The following is a 19379-nucleotide window of genomic DNA, read 5'->3' as shown; positions in this document are numbered from 1 at the left end:
GGTTGATTGGCCAGGTTAAAAATTGCCCCTTAGAGTCCCGAGATGTGTAGGTTAGCGGGATTAGCGGGTAAAATATGTGGGGGTAGGGCCTGGGTGGGATTGTGGTCGGTGTAGACTCGATGGGCCGAATGGCCTCCTTCTGCACTGTAGGGTTTCTATGATTTCTATGATTTCTATGAATTGGCAACCAGTTCAAGGGACATCACTTTATTGCAAATCAAATGGATCACAGCCTCATCAACAAAACAAACTGTCCTAAGGAGCTTCACAGTTAATAGAACAACATGGGGAGAAAGAAACAACAGATGGGGACAAGTGCTATCAAGAGAATTTTGTTGGTAGGGAGATGCATAAAAAGATGAACACCAGAAGTGGTTTGGGCTGGTCCTTAGCCACAGCAGTCTTAGAATAAGAACATTTTTACATTCATTCACCCAACCTCTTGCTCTATTTCAAAGATTCCTCCAATTTTCCTTTCAATCGAGTGTTTTGTGTCTCAGCCACTTCATGTGGCAAAGCATCCCATGCTTCAAACACTGTGAAAAGAAATACTTAACTCTCTCTACTTCACATTCCATCTCAATACTGCAGTTTTCCCATCCCTGGCATCAGCCTGCTAAATCTGTGGTGAACAGTATTAATGTTTCTTTTTCAAAGAGGCACTCAAATTTATACATACACTATTGGTGGTCTAATGTCTTGAATTAATTCATCATTATTTCTTGACTCTCTCTCTCTTGAGGTCATCAGCCCTGGCTCAGTTCTGTACTCTTGCATCAAAGTTTTATGTTCAAATATCACTTCGGAACCTTGAATACATAATCTAGGCTAACACTTCATAACAGTACTAAGAATTTGCTGAACTGTGAGAGGTGCCATCAACATTTGCTTGCTTAGGTGGAAGTAAAAGATACTACTGCATACAAGAACATTAGATTTCTCCAGGTGTTCAGACCAATAACTGTGGAACAGGCAGTTTAACTAACCAATTTGCTAACCAAGTAAGGGACAGCAAAAGAGAAAGCAGGTCCATTAGATTTGGAAAGAAAAGGGGAAGCTAAAGCTTCCTTGGTGCTATATAATTAAGTTCAACATGGCATAAATCCAGTTTCTTACTTGAGTTTTTCATCTCTGACATAGTTGGCATCCTTTAGATTGTCCTCCCAGGGAAGTTTCCCACTGAGCCACTGCAACATGCAATAGCCCAAGATTTCCAAGTCACCACGTCTAGAAGCAGCTGAAGGTGGAATATATCGTCAATAACATAAAATGTATATTTGATAGAACTGAAATAGTAAGGAAAAACCTTTCCAATTCATTTGAACAAAGATCAACATCCCTTCAGAGAACAAGGATGCTGATCATTCAAGCAGCTCACCTGAAACAGTATTAGCATTTAAATACAAAGAAGCTAACAGTTCAATTAACTTACATTAAAAGTTAACTGCGGAGGAACCGATGGAGTGATCTTAAAACCTGCTGCTGTGCAATAGAGCAATTGATGCTGTAAATTGTCATGGCAAGTCACAGATGTAAGCTTTGCTATCATGCGATGCTAATTGGAGGTCAGATATTGTTGTGTTGGAACAAGTAGTGGTGAGAATGTTTAATTCTTATAGATCTTCTGATTTACAGCAGTAAGGGGCAGGGTGAGGGCAAAGTTATGTTCAAGTTATAGTAGAAGCATAATCTTTAGCAATGTAGTACAATGGTGTAACCATACTTAATCACAAAGTATAAAAATGTATACTATTGAGGCATATTGTATAGTTTTTGATTTGATTTATTATTGTCACGTGTATTAGTATACAGTGAAAAGTATTGTTTCTTGCGCACTATACAAAGCATACCGTTAATAGAGAAGGAAAGGGGAGAGTGCAGAATGTGTTATAGTCACAGCTAGGGTGTAGAGAAAGATCAACTTAGTGCGAGGTAAGTCCATTCAAAAGTCTGATGGCAGCAGAGAAGAAGTTGTTAGTCATTTAACAGCAAAATAACTTTTTGAGAAACCCACTCGACCCTCATACAAAAGCCACTTTGACTTTGCCATATATTATCAGTTGCCAACAATATGAAGAGGGAGAGTTTTCTAACAGTGATGTCAGTAGGAAATGAATTTTTGCTGAGTCTCCCAGGAGCTGCTATCAAATGGGTGGAGTCTGTTTCAGCATGTCTGTACAGTCTGACCTTTATGGTGGAAAATTTTTCAACAGCTGGTTGGCTGCTTTTATAGTCATCATCAAATTATAATATCACGTGTGCGCGCGTGTGTATATGGAGGCAACCAATTCACTGGGTTCGAAATCCAGAGCTGGCCCAGATAGCTCCAACTACACTCAGAATTCTGCGAAACTTGTACACGGCTCTCCTGGGAAACAGACTATGATAAAATAACACCTCAAATTGGTCTTGTATGGACAGAGGTTCGGAAATGCCAGTTTTCCCACCTCATTGAATTACTGGATTAATATAAAAATCATTTCAAACAAAATGCTTCATTTACTGAGAAGTACTCGTAGGTTTTAAATTACTGGTTCCATAGTCATAATAGCAAAGATGGAGCACACTGCAGCTGCTCACAAACAACTAATTACTAACTGCTTACTAATTTAGAAAAAAAGCAATTTGGACCATCTTAAAAACAGACACGTCCTTGCAAATTCAAAGCATTAAAAATCTTGCTAGATATCGAGCAGACATCAAGGGCAATGACTCCTCCAGCAGGGTTGCAGCTTGCACATTATCTGAAAATATAGCTTCAGAAAGTGTAGGGTTTCCTTGGAGCTCAGAGACTTGCTTATTAAGGGCATTCAGATGTACAACTGTGGAAGAGTGCAGAAACGTACAACAGCTAGCGGTATCATGTGACGCTAATTGGAGGTCAGATATACTTGCGTTGGGTCAGGAAGTGGTTGAGTTTTTAATTCTTATATATTTGATTCTGATTTAGAGAAGATAGGGGGCGGAATACGAGAGCAAAGTTATGTTCAAATTATAGTAGAAGCATAATCTTCAGCAATGTAGTCCAATGCGTAACCATACTTAATCACAAAGTATAAAAATGCACATTAAAGATCTACAATTTCTGCCGTTTGGTTGAGTGGCTATTTAATCCAGCACCAAAATTAACATCCAAGCACCATTTTAACACCTTGGGTAAAAGTTCTCAGCCCAAGTTAATTAGCTGGTAGGAGGTCAACCACTTTGAGCGTTGCCTCCTGGTTGCTATGAAACCAATCTAACGGTAAGCTCAAAAGGAATGGGGTTGTTTAAAGTTGCATCATTGCTCAGTTCTTTACTGAGGCCCATTTTAGAAATAATCTGAATGACTTGAAATCAATTTCATCCCGATCATTTTTCTTCTAAAAAGTGATTTGAATTTTTATTATAGTCATCTACGGTGCTTCTTAATCAGCCTCAATACTTAACAGGCCATTGGTCAATTTGAAAATATGAAATTGTTCTTTAAATTAATCAGGAGGCTGCTGAATGGAAATACAGCAGGTGTAACTCTGGGAGAATGCATTGACACCACAAAATGAACAGGAAGAAAATGCAATATGTTGAGCTTATGAAAAGAAAAATAGCACTTCGTTTGCTAGGATTTAGAATATATTCAAAATAATATTTTACAAAACACACAAAAGCATGAAAAGAATGCTTCATTAGCCACACAGTTAAGGTGACCAAAATAAATTTTCCAGTCATATAAAGACATGGGTAATTTGTGTCTGCTCAGTATAAAATAAAGGTTATAGTTTAATGTGATAAAGTGTTTAGTTAACTTTCTCACTAATGACTAGAATCAAACCTTGCATGATAATGTTAAAGACTGCTACCAAGATGTAGCAATAGGCCAATTATTAATAAGCAGAATGTCATGTGAATGAGATTATCCAGAGATAAATGACAAGTTAGTTAAGGGTCACTCAGGCTCTGGTGGAAGGTCATTCTAACAGCTGACTATATTCATTAAAGTGCCATTTACTCTCTCTCTGCAATTCACACTGCACATTACAAATTATTCAACTAGTCGACTCGAGATAAATGCACACCTGATCCAAGCAATCAATTTTAATATTTCCTATTCAGTCCAGTGTATGCACAATTCTACAACAAATACTCCAGGTCCAAATAAAACATCATCAATTTGTTACATTTAGCAATCCCAATATGGTATTGACAATTCATCCAATTTAACAAATTAACTGCAGTTTCATTTCATTTTCTCTATCTGGTAAGTGCTCTAAAAATTGTACTGAAAGCAAAATTACAACAGTAGGCTGCTTTAAATTGATAAAAACATATTTGTCTCAAGGATAGTTTTTAGAAATCAGGATTGAAGAATAGTGAATTTGAATAGAACTGATAGCAAGGACAGATAAATATAAAGCAAACCAACCAAATATAATAACCCCAGTACCTTTCATGGATCTAAAGCTGGTGTATAACAAGCAATGTGGACATTAAAAATCATATCTTGTCCAGGGCAAACAGCCATAATTCCAGTCTTGTCCAGGCCAAAACAAGCCAAAATCAGAGAACACATGGCAGCCAATTTTAGGATTAACAGGATGTTACAGTTGGGACTTTTTCCTAACACTTTTTCTCATGTTCACAGCTAGACTCTGTTCCAAAAGCAGCCAGCGTCCCTTATGAACCCAAAGAAATTTGCCAATATAAATGAAAAATCATTCAGCAAGATGAGATACTCAAGACAAAAACAAATGTATCTAGTTTATTCATCTAAATAAAGGGGCACCCTACTTTCTGATCTGTCTTTGCAACAAGGCCAAATAATGCATCAAAATATCAAATAAATTGGAGACAAACCTCAACAGCTTGACAAATGCTTTCAAGGTTGTCATGGAATGTATCATTCAAATTTAATCCCTTAATTTTTGATTTAAAAACAAAGACCAGATCAATTATGAAGAAACTGGCTTAAGGCTCCTTTTTCCAACCTAACCTTTTAACAATTCAACAGGGATTCACAAACATGCAGAGCAGTACCTTGTAAATGCAAATCTTTAAACTATATATTGTGCAAAAGACAAAAGGGGAGATACAAGAAAATGATAGCCACATTTGCATGATTTAAAATATACGAATGTGACAGTGCTTCTAGCCATCTACAAACTTCAGAAATATATTCCAGTTGTTATGGGTTTCTTCCTCCTTTTCCTATTGTGTTGAAAAGGCACGAGAGGAGAGAATGGCAAGAGCTGAGGCACGAGAAGGAGAAAACGGGGAAAGAGTAGAGGCACAATAGGGGAGAGTGGAGAGAGTTTAGAGAAAGTAGAGAGCAGCAAGAGCTTAAAGAGGGAGAGAGTCATGTAGTACAGAGACCCTTAGCCCATCTAGTCTGTACCAACAAACCTACACTAAATCTACACTAATCCCACTTTACAGCACCAAGCCCAAAGCTTTGAAAGTTATGGCATTTCAAGTGCTTATCCATGCACTTTTTAAAAGTTGAGAGGTTTCCCGCCTCGACTACCCTCCCAGGCAGTGCACTCCAGACTCCCATCATCTTCTGAGTGAAGAAAAGTTTCTTTCGATCCCCCTGTATCTCTTGTCCCTCACCTTAAAATTAGGCCTCCTCTTTCTTTACCCTTCAACTAAGGGGAATAGCTACTTCCTAGCCACCCTGTCCATACCCCTCAAACGTAAACACCTCAATCATGCCCCCCTCAGTCTTCTCTATTCTAAAGAAAACAACTCGAGCCTATCCAGCCTCTCTACAACGCTAAAATACACCACTCCAGTCCACTCACATCACAAGAGGCGAGAAAGCAGTGAGGGCTTAGACAGGCACAAGGGGGGTGAATGCAGCAAGAGCTTAGAGAGACATGAAAGGGGAGAAAGCAGTGGCCGGGGTGGGGGGGGGGAGAAGAGACAGGAGGGGTACAAGAGGGGAGAGAGGCAAGTGCTCGGAGAGACACAAGAGGGAGAGGGCAGCAAGATTAAGAGAGGCACAAGAGGGGAAAGAGAGGCAAACGCTTAGAGATACACGAGAGGGGAGAGAGATCAGTGACCAAGGCTGGGACATAAAAATTGAAGAGTATTCAATATTTATATTAGGTAAAAAGACAGGAAGCTAGGAAAAGATGATGGGTAAGTTCAATTAATAACATCATTGGTATAATAGTAAGAAATGACCTTGGCTTGAAACAGCAAGATGTAGAATCAGCTTGGGTAGAAAGAAGAAATAGTAAAGGCAAGAGATCACATCTGCGAGTAGTCAGTTAAAGAACACAACAGTAGTTACATGGTAGGGCAAAGTAAACAAAAGGAGATAACTGGGGCTTGTAAGAAAGGTACTACAGTAATTATAGGTGATTTTAATCTACACAAAGATTGGACAAATCAGCCTGGCAATGCTAGCCTAAAACATAAGTTCATGGAGCATATTTGAGATAATTTCTTAGAGCAGTAGGTTGTACAGCCAGGGAGCAGGCTATTCTGGACCTGGTAATGAGCAACAAGACAGGATTAATTAATAACCTCACATTAAAGAGCTTTCAGGTGACAGTGACCATAACATGATAGAACTGTATGTTCAGTTTGAAGGGGAGAAGAGCCAGACTAAATTTAGTGTTTTAAACCTGAATAGAGGCAATTATAAAAGTATGAAAGCAGGTCTAGATAAAGCAAATTGAGAAATTAGGTTAAAAGGTAGGACAGTAGAGATGCAGTGGCAGATTTTTCAGGAGATATTTAACAACTCTTAGCAAAGATTGATCCCAATGAGAAGGAAAGACTCCGAGAAGGATGCATCATTCATGAATAAGAAGTTAAGGAAAATATTAAATTAAAAGAAAAAGTGTACAAATCTTCAAAGATTAGTGATTGGATTGGTCAAATCATAAGAACCAGCAAAGAATGACTAAAAATAATAGAGGGAGAAAGATGAGTACAAGAGAAAACAAGCTAGTAATAACACATAGTTGAGTGGTTTACAAGTATTTAAATAGGGAAACATTGGTCCTGTGTCTGGGGAATTGATAACGGAAAACTAAGAAATGGTTTACCATGGCATTGAACAGGTTAGTCTTCACTGTAGATTTAGAAAATTTCTCAAAGACGCTTGAAAATCAAGAGATTAATGGGAGGAACTTAAAACAACCACCATCAATTGGGAAAAGGTGTTGGAAAAACTAGTATACCTAACGGTGGACAAGTCCCCAGGACCAAATGGTCTGCCACTTACAAGTAGTGGCTGCAGAGAAAGTAGATGCGTTGGTTTCACTCAGAGGGTGGTGGGTGAGTGGAATCGGCTGACGTCGGTGGTGGTGGAGGCAAACTCGTTGGGGTCTTTTAAGAGACTTCTGGATGAGTACATGGGATTTAATGGGATTGAGGGCTATAGATAGGCCTAGAGGTGGGGATGTGATCGGCGCAACTTGTGGGCCGAAGGGCCTGTTTGTGCTGTGGCTTTCTATGTTCTACAATCTCCAAAACTGCTTAGATTCTGCAAGTGTCCCAGTAGATTGGAAAATAGCTCATCTAACACCTTTATGCAAGAAACAAGAGAGACAGAAAGCAGGAAGCTACAGGTCAGTTAACCTAACATCCGTCATAGGGAAATTGCTAGAATCCATTATTATGGTGGCTATAGCAGGATATTTAGAAACTCAATTTGATCAGATAGAGTCAACATACGGAAATTGTGTTTAACTAATTTATCCGAAGTAATACACCACTCCTTATCCTCGTCATCTCCTCCACCCAGTGCAACTTTGCGTTGAATAAATTCAGTGACTCAGCCTCCGCTGCTTTTTGAGAAGGAGAATTCCACATAACGATTCTTTGAGAGTAAACATTTCTCCTCACTTCCATCTCAAACAAAAGACCTCTTATCGACCACCACAAGTGGAAACATCTATCAATCAAATCCCCTTAGGATCTTCTATGTTTCAATAAAATCACCTCTCGTACTTCTAAACTCCAATGGGTATAGGCCCAACCTGTTGAACCATTTTTCATAAGATGCCCTTTATCCCAGATGAGTCAAGTGAATCTTCTCTGAACTGCTTCTAATGCAATTATATCTTTTTCAAATAAGGAGACCAAAGCTGTATGCAATATTCCAGAATTGGTCTTGCCAAGGTCCTATAAACTGCAATAATCTTCACTACTTTTATATTCCAGCCCACTTGCACTAAATGCCAACATTTCATTTGCTTTCCTACCCAAGACCAGAATCAAACCCAGGTCTCTGGCGCTGTGAGGCAGCAGTGTTAACCACTGTTCCGCCATCGTGAGGTCAAGTATAACACCAAGTTGTCATCAGTTTCAGACAGTTGACAGAGGCAGGGATGGAATCGGTCTCTAGGGAGTGAACTTTGGAGTGGAGACAAAAACAATGGCTTTAGTAATCCCAATATTTGATTTGAAGAGATGCTGGCTCCTCCAGTGCAGGATGGGAAACAAGCAGCCTGACAATTGAGAAACAGCGGAGAGGCAGAGAGAGATGGTATTAAGGTAGAACTGACTCCCATCAGCTGACCGGTTGAAAATGACACTGTTTTTAGATGATGTACGCAAGGGGGCAGGGAAACAGAAATGAGGCCCAGACCGTGGCAGAGCTCAAAATTTATGACATTAGACGACCATCTGTAAATCGACTACTGTTAAAACTGATCACCGAAATTAAGGAAACTAAGAGATCATGACTTTTATAGAGAAAATATTGGCTATTTGAATGAGGACCATACCAAAACAGTTCCACTGTTAACTTAAAAAAAACATCGTAACCAGAGCAGTACAAGTAGCTTAGCATATGCTTGTGTATAACCTGAAAAACTATCTAAAAATTATTAAATATATACCTGCTCCTTTGTGTGCATCAGTACTTGTAAACTCAAGGGTCCCATCGTGGCAACGTTTTGGATCTTCCTTGTATTCTTTATGTACTCCTTCTGGACAGTATCGATATGCAAGGCCATAATCAACTAAATATACCTGGGAGAGTTAAAAGTACAAGGTTGAGAAAGTAGGAGGTGGATTTCATGGACAAGATCATCTCAGTGACGGCATGAATGGAAATAAGGGAGAATCTAAGCGAGCGCAGGACTAGCAGGGAACAATGATTTGAAAAAAACCCACCTCATTAAGAGATGGATGCACTTTTTCAATGCGCGTAAAAGCCAAATTAAACGTCTGACCATATAATAATCTAGCTAGGTCACAAATCAATACAATTTCAATTGGTAAATTTGTGAATGACCAAATACGTAAAGGCTTATCAGATAAACCTTCATAATCATAGCTTCATAAATGCAACAACTCGATGAAGATTACATCATTCCAATTAAAGATTGAGACACTCATGATTGACTTTTTGCTAGTCAGCTCCAAATGTGAAACAATAATCAGACCTTTATAGTTGATAAAATTTGTCTGAATTCTGAATAGAAAATAGTAAGAAACCAGCTCAGTGGATAATACTAACCTGCACTAACAAACCTACCAAACATAAAAGTTCACTGAACCAATAAGTGTCATTACCAAGCAGTTTAAATTAGATTAGGATCTACGAAGATAGATTAATTCAGTGATGTAGAACAAAGCGATTGACCGTCACTGCTGGGATAAAACATCCACTTTGGCTTTTTCCTACAGAGTTGTTTTCATTCCCTCAGCATTAACACAATGAAGACATTTAAATCCTGAAAACGTCAATTTTCACAGGGGCCAAACAGTGAACTTTTCTAAATCTGACCATATTTGTGGGCTTTGGGATCATGTGAGGAAGTGAACGAGAAAGGAAACACAAATGCTTTTCTGATTTTTTTCAAACTTCTAAAGATCTGGCAGTTTCTCAGCTTCTTTTGCAAGAGTAATTCTCTTTCATAATCCTAAACTTCTTGAAGCAAAACACAGAATCTCTACAGTGCAGAAGGAGGCCATTCGGCCCATGGAGTCAGCACCGAATCCCACCCAGAGCCTATTCCTGGAACCCCTCACATTTACCCTGCTAATCCCCCTGACACTAGTGTTAATTTAGCATGGGCAATCAACTATCCACACAGCTTTGGACTGTGGGAGGAAATTGGAGCACCTGGAGGAAACCCACATAGAATAGGGGAGAGTGTGCAAACTCCACACAGGATGACCAGAGGCCAGAATTGAACCCAGGTCCCTGGCACTGTGAGGCAGCAGTGCTAACCACTGTGCCGCATAGTGAGCTACTCATACTAAAGAATATCTTCATGGTAACTTTACAAATCCACTGCAAGTACGACAGCATAATATTGAAACAATATTGGAATATCTACTGTTTCCTTTCACAAAAAGTCCATGCTATCTTAGTTACACATTGAATCAAATCATTCTCATGGCAAATTAATAACTGAGTATCAGATCGGAAGCTTTGATGTCCCCGTGGCCAGGGAACTCCAATGTAGTAGCTGCACTCTCCTGCTCATATATTCAATTTCTTTCTAGTGACCTTCTACTACTGGACAGGATTCATATTGCCCTTCGACCACAAGGATTCAGGCAGAAATATTACATGGCAAATTGGTTAAAGGGAGTACCTCAAATCTCCCCCGCTAAAAGAAAGTTCCAAAGAGGATCACAATTACCCAAGCATCACCCAAATTAAAGACTCCATTGATGCCAAGCCAGTAACTCCTCTAGAAGCAAAATTTAACCAGCACTCTATTGAATGACAGAACAACAAATCATAATTTGAGCTAAGAAAGAAAGAGCTTGCATTTATTTAGCTCCTTTACACTTTTAAAAGCACTTCACTGGCTCTGAAGCACTTTGGGCCATCCTGAGGACACAAGTGACTGTTTGTAATGTAAACACGGGGACAATAATTGCCCTTGGCATCAAGGGAGCTCTATTGCAGACGGCACTAAACTAAGGAAACCTACTATGACTGAACTCAATTAGGATCAAGAGGCAAAGTCTTTAAAGATTGATTCATTCACTAATAAAGCAGCCTTCACTTCAAAACATGAAATCGTTCGATTGCTGGTTAGAAAACATTAGCCTTAACATTTTGGTACCGTTGTAGTTAAAACGAGAAGAGGGAGAAAAAATTGAATAAAATTTTGTTCTTTTCCATATAGGCACCACAAGCAATTTACGATTGTACTAAATAATAAGCAAGACACAAAGAACCTCATTAGGATTCTTGTAACTGAGCAGAAGATTGGATGCTTTGATGTCCCCGTGCACGTACTCATGGTCATGGATGTATTCTAGAATGTCAATCTATCAAAAGGAAACAATTGCAAGTTAAACAGCTTTGGATAGGAGTCATTAGGATCCTCATAGCATTTTGTAACAATTATGTTAATATAAAGTTTCATTCATGCAAAAGAACATCCATCTATATACATATTCAAATTGTATATCTAATTTAACTGTTAGGCTGTTAATATTTTATGAAGAAAAATAAGTTTAAAATTTGACCACATCTGAATTAGACCAACTGTTATAATAACTTTCTGATGAACAAGAAGCCACACATCTGAAATAGTTACTAATTCTACAGGAAGGATTTGTTTTGGACAGCTTGTGATTTTCATACACGTAACAAAAACTGCACATCAATCAAATACACAAAAAGCGCAAATGAAGTCTTCAAATTGAACAAAACATGGTTAATCATCACTGATGAAGGGTTCAGCTTATCCAAGAGTGGCAAGGTTCACCACATGTTAGCACCTTGAAAATAAAATTAAAACAGATGAAAACTGGAACCTCTGAATCTTCCTCTGCACATCCTGCACTTCACAAACTGTCATGCGCGCACTTGTGAGATAATTTGTGGAAGATAGCTCAAAAAATAGCTTTCTAAAAGCCATTTTCACCTCAGATTATTTTCCTTCTGCGAATACCATGGAAGCAAAACGTGCTTGCTCCAAGTTCCCCTATGCAGCAGTGGTACTCTGCTCGTTGCTCAGGAAAAACAATGTGCTCGGGATCAAGACAATTTAACTAAACACCTTTGTTTAAATGCTTATGTTAGATAGTGTTTTCCAAACGTGTCCCTCTCATCAAAACACCTTTGTACAGTAGCCAACTGGATTTTGTAATGTCAATTCTCTGTTGCACTTCACTCATGAGCCAACTCATTGATATACATAACGTTCAACATGGATGCAGCATTAGTCATGCATTGGACGCAGTTGGATGGCCAGCTATAAGAATTCGTCAGTCTCCTGCAACTTTTTAAAAAATCTACTAAGCATTGAATCATATCCTTCTTCTTTGACATGCTGTTCAACAAGGATTAATATTCCTCAACAAAGAGGGCATAGCAGCTATATTTCTTACCTGTGTAGCAAATCCATGTCACCATCAAAGTGCGCCTAAGATTTTGCCTTGAAATGTTCAGCTACTTAATGTTTTCCATGTACACTTCCTATTTCAACAGCCAGTTTTAACCTCAAAAATCTATGTTTTGTGGTAAAAAATGTCTTTAGATTGTGTATTCCACACCAAATGTTTCCTTTCCATGACACAATACGCTTATCCAACACACTGGCATTTTTACTATGACCTGGATGAAACCTATCCCAGAGGCTGGTGGTAGAGTCTCCTGCTGCCAACCCAGCTACGATCAACCAACGTAGCACAGGTCACGAATCAAAGCAGTGGGCCTTGTGGCCCAGCACTGTTACATGATGTATTTAACAACTGAGTCAGAGGAGAATTGCTGATAGAGAACAGTGTGGATATCCTTCTCATGCCAACAGTACACATTAGTGAATGACAAGTAAAGAAGGATCATTAAAACTGAGATGGCAAAAAGCTATAGTGCAGGTCAGCATTAGGCAGAAAATAAAAACTAAGGGAAACCGTGATTAAGCAATACCAAACTGAAGTTTTAAAATCCTTTAGATTGTGAGAATTTTCTCGAAATACCAAAAGAAACAATTACAGCAACCGTCATTGTCTCATCCTCATTCTATCTGGTAAATCCCAGGGGGTGGTTAGTGCGAAACACAAACAATACCAGATTGAAAAGACAACGAAGGAAAGGCTAATTACACTGTTCAGCTTTATAATAATTTAGATTGTTATAAAATCATTAATAGTGTGAACAACTCATCCAAATCAATTCTCCGAGGCCTAGGGTATCCAAACTAAAGCCCAAGAGCCACATACGGTGCTTGAACCCTGGCCACCTAGCCCATGAAGCTTTAGTGAAATAGTTTATTTTTGCCATAACACATATTAATGTGCAAGATGTTTTTAATTAGACAAAATTAATTTTAAACTATAGTCTACAACTTAGCTTGCAGGGAATGTTTTTATGCAAATTTAATTACAGAAAATTAGATTTTAATTTAGAGTTGTGATTGATGTTCTGTACTGCAATTATTTATACGTGGGCAAGAAGCTCCATAGCACATAAATAAGTGGCCCGTGAAGACAGAACAATTTGAATGCTTATGTCATGTAACTTTGCATTTCTTTTCTTACCTACAAACTCAGTACTTCTTTGCTGGGATCTCTTTTCAAAGGCAAGGGTGTAAAGCTTTGCACCATTCCCAAGTAACCATTATTCAATGTTTGAACTATCCCATTATGGAAGTGCAACTCAGTGTAGTTACCAAGCCGAGATCATCTAACTCAGCGCAAGGCGGAAGGTCAAACTTGCTATCTTACCAGGCTAAGAGTCTTCCTTTCCAAGTTACCAGATGAATGCTCAGTCTGCAGTATTAAATTCCAAAAGATCCCAGTCCCACCACTGAAAAATTCCAAGGACCAGAGTATTTCCAAAAGGAAGACTGTTTATAAAAAAAAAAGCCATTCCAGGCCAAGCTCACACTGGACAATCAATTCAAGATGAATACTGGCAGAGACCTGGAATTGGCTGAGAAAATAACAATTCCCCAGCAAGAATACAGCAACAGCAATTTGGGACAACCTAAGCATTTGTTACAAAAATGCCAGGTTTTCACTGAGACTGAACAGAGATAGATTAAAAATAATTGTCGCCACAATGGCACCTTCTGGATAATAAATACTAAAACTTACCAAGCGAAGACCCAACTGCAGCACAAATTTCTTTGGGAAAATTTTATGATTTTGCTCAAATATTTTCTGAAGATCAGATCCAAATCGATCCATCACCATAAATCTATAACTGAATTCAGAAAATCAGTTTAAGCTTAAAATGCATGTTTCTAGCACTCATTTGTGATGAGCAGTTCTCGTCAACAATTTAATTTGATCAATTAATATTTTTGCACTAAATTCTTAAAATTACACTCACAAAAGTTAGTAAGAATTTGAACTATAACTTGGCATAATGTACATGTGCACATTTGCCGGACAAAAAGGATGGCAGACAGGAGAGAAGAGGGAGAAGTCAGGGTATAACAGAGGGGTTTTGGTTTCTTGCTAGGAATTTGATGGTGCCACGTCAATTTGTCTGGCTGTAATATGGTGGACGGTGTGCGGTCTCATTATTATGTGCCCTGCTGGAAGGATATTGTCTACCAAATTTGAAATGATGGACAGACAGAAATGCAGGGTTTGCATCAAGACAGGTATTGAGTCCTCTGTTTACAATTCAAATATAACACCTGTTGGTGGCCCAGTGTGAAAGCAGGTTTAGGAAAAGATGGTCTACAAAGAATCATAGAATGACGCCACACAGGAGGAACACCATTCAATCTAGCATGCCTGTGTTGAACATGCCCAGGCTAACTAGTGGCCCATAACCGGCTGGAAGGTAACACCTAAAATGCAAGTGTTTAAAAAAAATGCTTGCCTAGATACAGAGCCGGGTACCTTGCTGGCTGACTGCAGTGTCAAATACCATCAACTCCCTTTCAATCCTTTTCCCCTCTCCCAAGAACTACTGCTACTGACAACATACTAAAATAGAAATTCTCTTCTGTGAACTGCATTCCCAACAGGTGCCTGGAGCCCTGGAGTGTGCCATGACTTGCCCAATAACCAAATAAATGTAACAAGCTTAGTATTCGAACAGAAGACCTACTACTATATTTACTTACCAGCAAACAGGTAAATTATAGGTAGCAAGAATTTGTAACTATGTATGAAACCTCCCTAGGAAATATAAGGAGTATTTTCCTGTGTTAATGCTTAATTTAAAGATTAGGTGGGGGACTTTGTTATTGACCTGAGCAGGAACAGGCTCAAGGAACTAAATGGCCTATACCTGTTCCTATGTCCCTACCTACTAAAGTGGCTGGCCTATCCTTATCCTTAATTACACTTCTTGTAGGCAGGCAGTTCCAGGTATAATTTTTGAACATACAATAAAACAATGAGATCACATGTTTTAATGACCTCAAATTCAATTACAGCTGCTAAGTAAGTATAACAGTATCTACAAGATGCTGTATTGACTCAATTCTAAGTCATTTAATCCAGTTTTTTTTAGTGTGATGGTGTTGCAAGAAGAATCTCTCAATTAATTTGATTGGTCCCCAAGAAACAGTTCAGACAGGTTTGCAAATGATATCCCTTCATTCAAATGACAAGACCTGCCTGAACTATACTTAGTCCCACTGTATCAGTGATTCTCAAACTGGGATCCTTACAAATGTTCAACAACAACCTATATGTATACAGCACCTTTAACAATGAAACAGCCCAAGGCATTCACCAGGAGCATTATAAAGCAAGTATGATACAGAGTTATACAAGGAGAAATGTCAGATTATCAAAATCTTGGTCAAAGAGGTAAGTTTTTAAAGAGTGCCTTAAAGAGGGGGAAAGTAAGATAAGAGAGGTGGAGCAGTGTAGAGGTGGTTTTTCAGAGCCAGAGTGAATCAACTGAAGGCAAATCACCACACTCCAAGGTCTGGGAAATAGTCAAGCATAATGAGTGGTGGGAGGAGGCAGGCTTTCTGAGAGTGGTGAGTGGAGGGTAGTCATTGCAGTGGGCTGACTGTCTCACCTTAGAGAGGAGCCAAGAGCAGCAGAAAGATCACCTGGTAGATTCATAGTTATGATGTGGAGATGCCGGCGTTACCAGGATTGGTGGTGGGTCAGGTGAGTTTAGCCTTGTTGAAGAGAGGGGAGCTTTTCTTCGCATTTAAGTACAATATACATTGCAAACTCAAAGAAAGGATGCCAAAATACAAGCTCGCACAGGTAATATAACGTAATTTAAATGGGGCAGGAGTAGGTCTGTGATTATTAGTTCACTTCAACCAAAAACGTTGGGAATACCTACATCAGCAAGATTGGGCCTTTCAAGTAAACTAACCTAATTTTATGACCGGCAAGAAGATTTGACTAATAGCTTATGCATCACAGACAGAAATGCTTTACTTTTGTCACAGCCACCTACATACATCCAACTCAATGGCTCAGCAAAACCAACGGCCACATAACTAAAGAAAATGATTTCATTGCGTAATCACTGGGTGTTAATGCATTTGCTGGGGTCAAATACTACTCCTTGAATTTACACTACATTAAAGCTTACCAGAACTTCAAACAGAATGGCTGCACTTACCTGTTTCCCCCTTTATCATATAATCCTGACCCCCAATACTTAGGCACACCAAGGTAATTCAACTTGCGGGACGCTATCCAGCTATGAACTGCGGAAAGGACATAACAACAAAAAACCTCAGGCAAAAATAATTTGCATCACACACACCATTCAAATTTTATAATCCATGAGAAGCATTAATCATATTTTCAATAACTTTTTAAACATGATCCAGGGAGCAATGCTTTGGAAACATTTATTTGAAGACAGCCACCAAAATAATTATTTTACTGGAATAAACGTGAGCAACAACAGCACTTCACACAAAATCCCACTCTTGCCCAGGTTACCAAGAATTAAAAATGAAAAAGGCCAGCATTCACAAACTAGGGAACATGTTAAAACAACTAATTACGTATACCATATATCCAAAAACACTTAGCTGCAGAATTAAGAATCTGACCAAAATAAATTTTCTGTGCTGCCTCAAAGGACTAAATACTGTAAGTTTCAAATGTTTATTTAATGGATGTGAGCATTTAAACTGAACTTTTACAAACTTGGGATGAATCAATGGGTACAGGAATGATGCAACAGCCCAACTAATCACAAGCACAATGTGTGGTGGGAATGCAGGTGTAATAAATATTTAGTAATTACAAACATATGAATTGTAGAAATTCAAATTTCGATGTAGGAAGGTCAGTTACCTATACATCAAATTACATTGGACTTTTCACATAAAATAGACTCAACTTACTTAGCTCTGGTTTTGCTGCTCTCATATAAAACTTGAGTTCTGAAAACAGTGGTCCATTGGTACTGGGTTCCTAGAAATAGAAGCAAAAAAAGCAGATTGGTCCCTTCAATTATGTACTATTGAAATCATAGCATTTTGCCTGACAGATTAAGTACATTCTGCAAGAAAACCAGCCATATAACTATATTATATATGGTATTAACATAGTAAAACATCCCAAGTCACTTCATAGGAGTATTACCAAACAAAACTCAACTAGGTCAGGCGACTAAAAGTTTAGTCAGAGATGGGCTCTAAGAAACATCTTAAAGAAGGAAAGGTAAGAAAGTTTTCAGGAGGGTATTGCTGAGCTTAGAGCCTTAGCACCTAAAGACAGACAGTGATTAAAATCAGGGATACTCAAGAGAGCAGAATTAGAAGAATGCAGATATCTCAGAAGGTGGGTATGGTTGAAGGAGACTATAGAGAAAAGGAGCAACGCCAGACAGGATTTGAAAACGAGGAGAATTTTATGAGTATCTCCCATCTGATCCACCACGGAGGGTTCCCCCCCTCCCACCATACCGTCATGGGTGACCCCGCCAGACACATCCCTCTCGGGATCAACGGAACATTCAAGCCTCTCCACCATGGCAAGGTGGTAATTCAAGGAAAGGCAAATAATTATAAATAAAGAACTTGGTAAATAATGACCCCGGAGAAGAAATGACACTTGAAATGAGTCCCTTAAGTGTCTTTAATTTGCAGGTTTCACTGTAAAGCCAAACAAAATATAGTAAAGGGAAACCATTTTTCATAATATTCGACAGCTTAGCCAAGTGCTGCGATGTAAACTAGATTTGCTCACTAGATTTACTCATTGTACCCCATTGCTCAACTAGCTCAATGCTGGTAATGTCTGTAGCAAGTGCACTGTGACAGAGCCATCAACTGTATACAGTAATGAGGGAATTTCTGATTCTTCACATGGGATTTTCCAAATTATAGTAGATTATTGAAGTCTCAATACCATTTTTCTTTCAAGTATTCTTTTTAATGTGTCTGTTGCACCTTATCACACAACTGCTAAATCTATCCTGTGAGCTGCACAAATCAAATAAATGGATAAACAAATGAAAGACATACTTGTGCAAAGAATCTGGCCTTACTTATTTTCTCCATATTACTGCCTGCTAAAGCCAGAGAGTAAATTTGCGCATTCAAAAAAATTAAAACTCAAATTTGTTCATTTTCAGACCAGGTCTTAAAGCCTTAAAAGTCTTAAATGTTAAACTAATGGCCATTTTCACACAGTCTGCAGGCCTGCACCTCAAAGAAATCTGGATTGTTAAGGTTAACAGGCAAGCAAATGTTAATATACTTTACTCATAAAATTTGTGTAGATACATTAATTCAAGTGTGGCACTTCATATAGTGCAATATAGATTAATTAAGTTAAATACAGTACAGGCACATAGATTACATCTACATTCACAGAACACATTTTCTAATAAGCCGGAGGGGGTTTAACACTGATTCCACCCCTTGCTGTACTATGGCAAGAGGGCCCTAAACTATATCCTTGCCCCAGATCCTATGTGGCCGCTACCCTAGGCTTCAGTGCACCCCTCAGCTCGTAGTCCTGGGACTTTGGAATGCTCCAGTCTGCAACACAATTGTGGACAGTTTATTATGCTGGAAAACCAGCAAATTTCAAGCAGACCAAAAGGCGTCTTTAGCAGAGTTGATGGTACTCCAAGCAGTAGTTGACATTTGTCTTTAGCGTGTCTCTTGGGACAATCCCGAGTACAGTGTTACGGATTTGCTCACGATGAACATTGATCAATACCACTACAGCTCTTTCCAGACATTCCCTGCAAATGAAAATTCCAGAACAAGGTGAGCAATGATCTCTTTCCCACGACAGCTGCCTTGAGAACAGCAGTGGCACTCAGAATCTGGGTGTGCATGAATGATTTAATGAAGAGGGTCCTTCTCACCACCAGCATGGCTACATTATGGGAGTCTGTTTGAAGACTCTGGCCATGAAACGTACTGCCAAATGATTTTGACAGGCTGATGGGGGAAGCCATCCGATAGGATCCGCCATTTACTTTTGCCTCAGGTCCTCAATGATGTTGTGTCGATTACCGCCTCATCAATGTGGTCAAATGTGTTTTTCTGCCCAAA

The 19379-nt window shown here is 38.9% G+C and overlaps 1 protein-coding gene across 14 annotated transcripts in view; it reads right to left on the bottom strand.

Annotated features, from left to right (window-relative positions):
• LOC144507274 (serine/threonine-protein kinase VRK1-like) overlaps positions 1-19379 on the bottom strand; it is a 65495-nt gene that overhangs the window by 21293 nt on the left and 24823 nt on the right. For all 14 annotated transcript variants that reach the window (XR_013500060.1, XR_013500059.1, XR_013500064.1 and 11 more), the window contains 6 exons: positions 17211-17280; positions 16472-16559; positions 14011-14119; positions 11140-11232; positions 8835-8967; positions 1117-1237 (listed from right to left, as the gene is read on the bottom strand). Coding sequence is in view for 8 of the 14 variants with exons in the window: in XM_078234300.1 (XP_078090426.1) it covers positions 1117-1237; positions 8835-8967; positions 11140-11232; positions 14011-14119; positions 16472-16559; positions 17211-17280 (614 nt within the window). In the remaining 6 variants the exon portion in view is untranslated. The remainder of the gene's footprint in view (positions 1-1116; positions 1238-8834; positions 8968-11139; positions 11233-14010; positions 14120-16471; positions 16560-17210; positions 17281-19379) is intronic.

Source organism: Mustelus asterias, chromosome 18 (assembly GCF_964213995.1).
Source record: "Mustelus asterias chromosome 18, sMusAst1.hap1.1, whole genome shotgun sequence".
Classification (NCBI taxonomy): Eukaryota; Metazoa; Chordata; class Chondrichthyes; order Carcharhiniformes; family Triakidae; genus Mustelus; species Mustelus asterias.
This window is presented reverse-complemented; position numbering and strand designations above follow the sequence as displayed.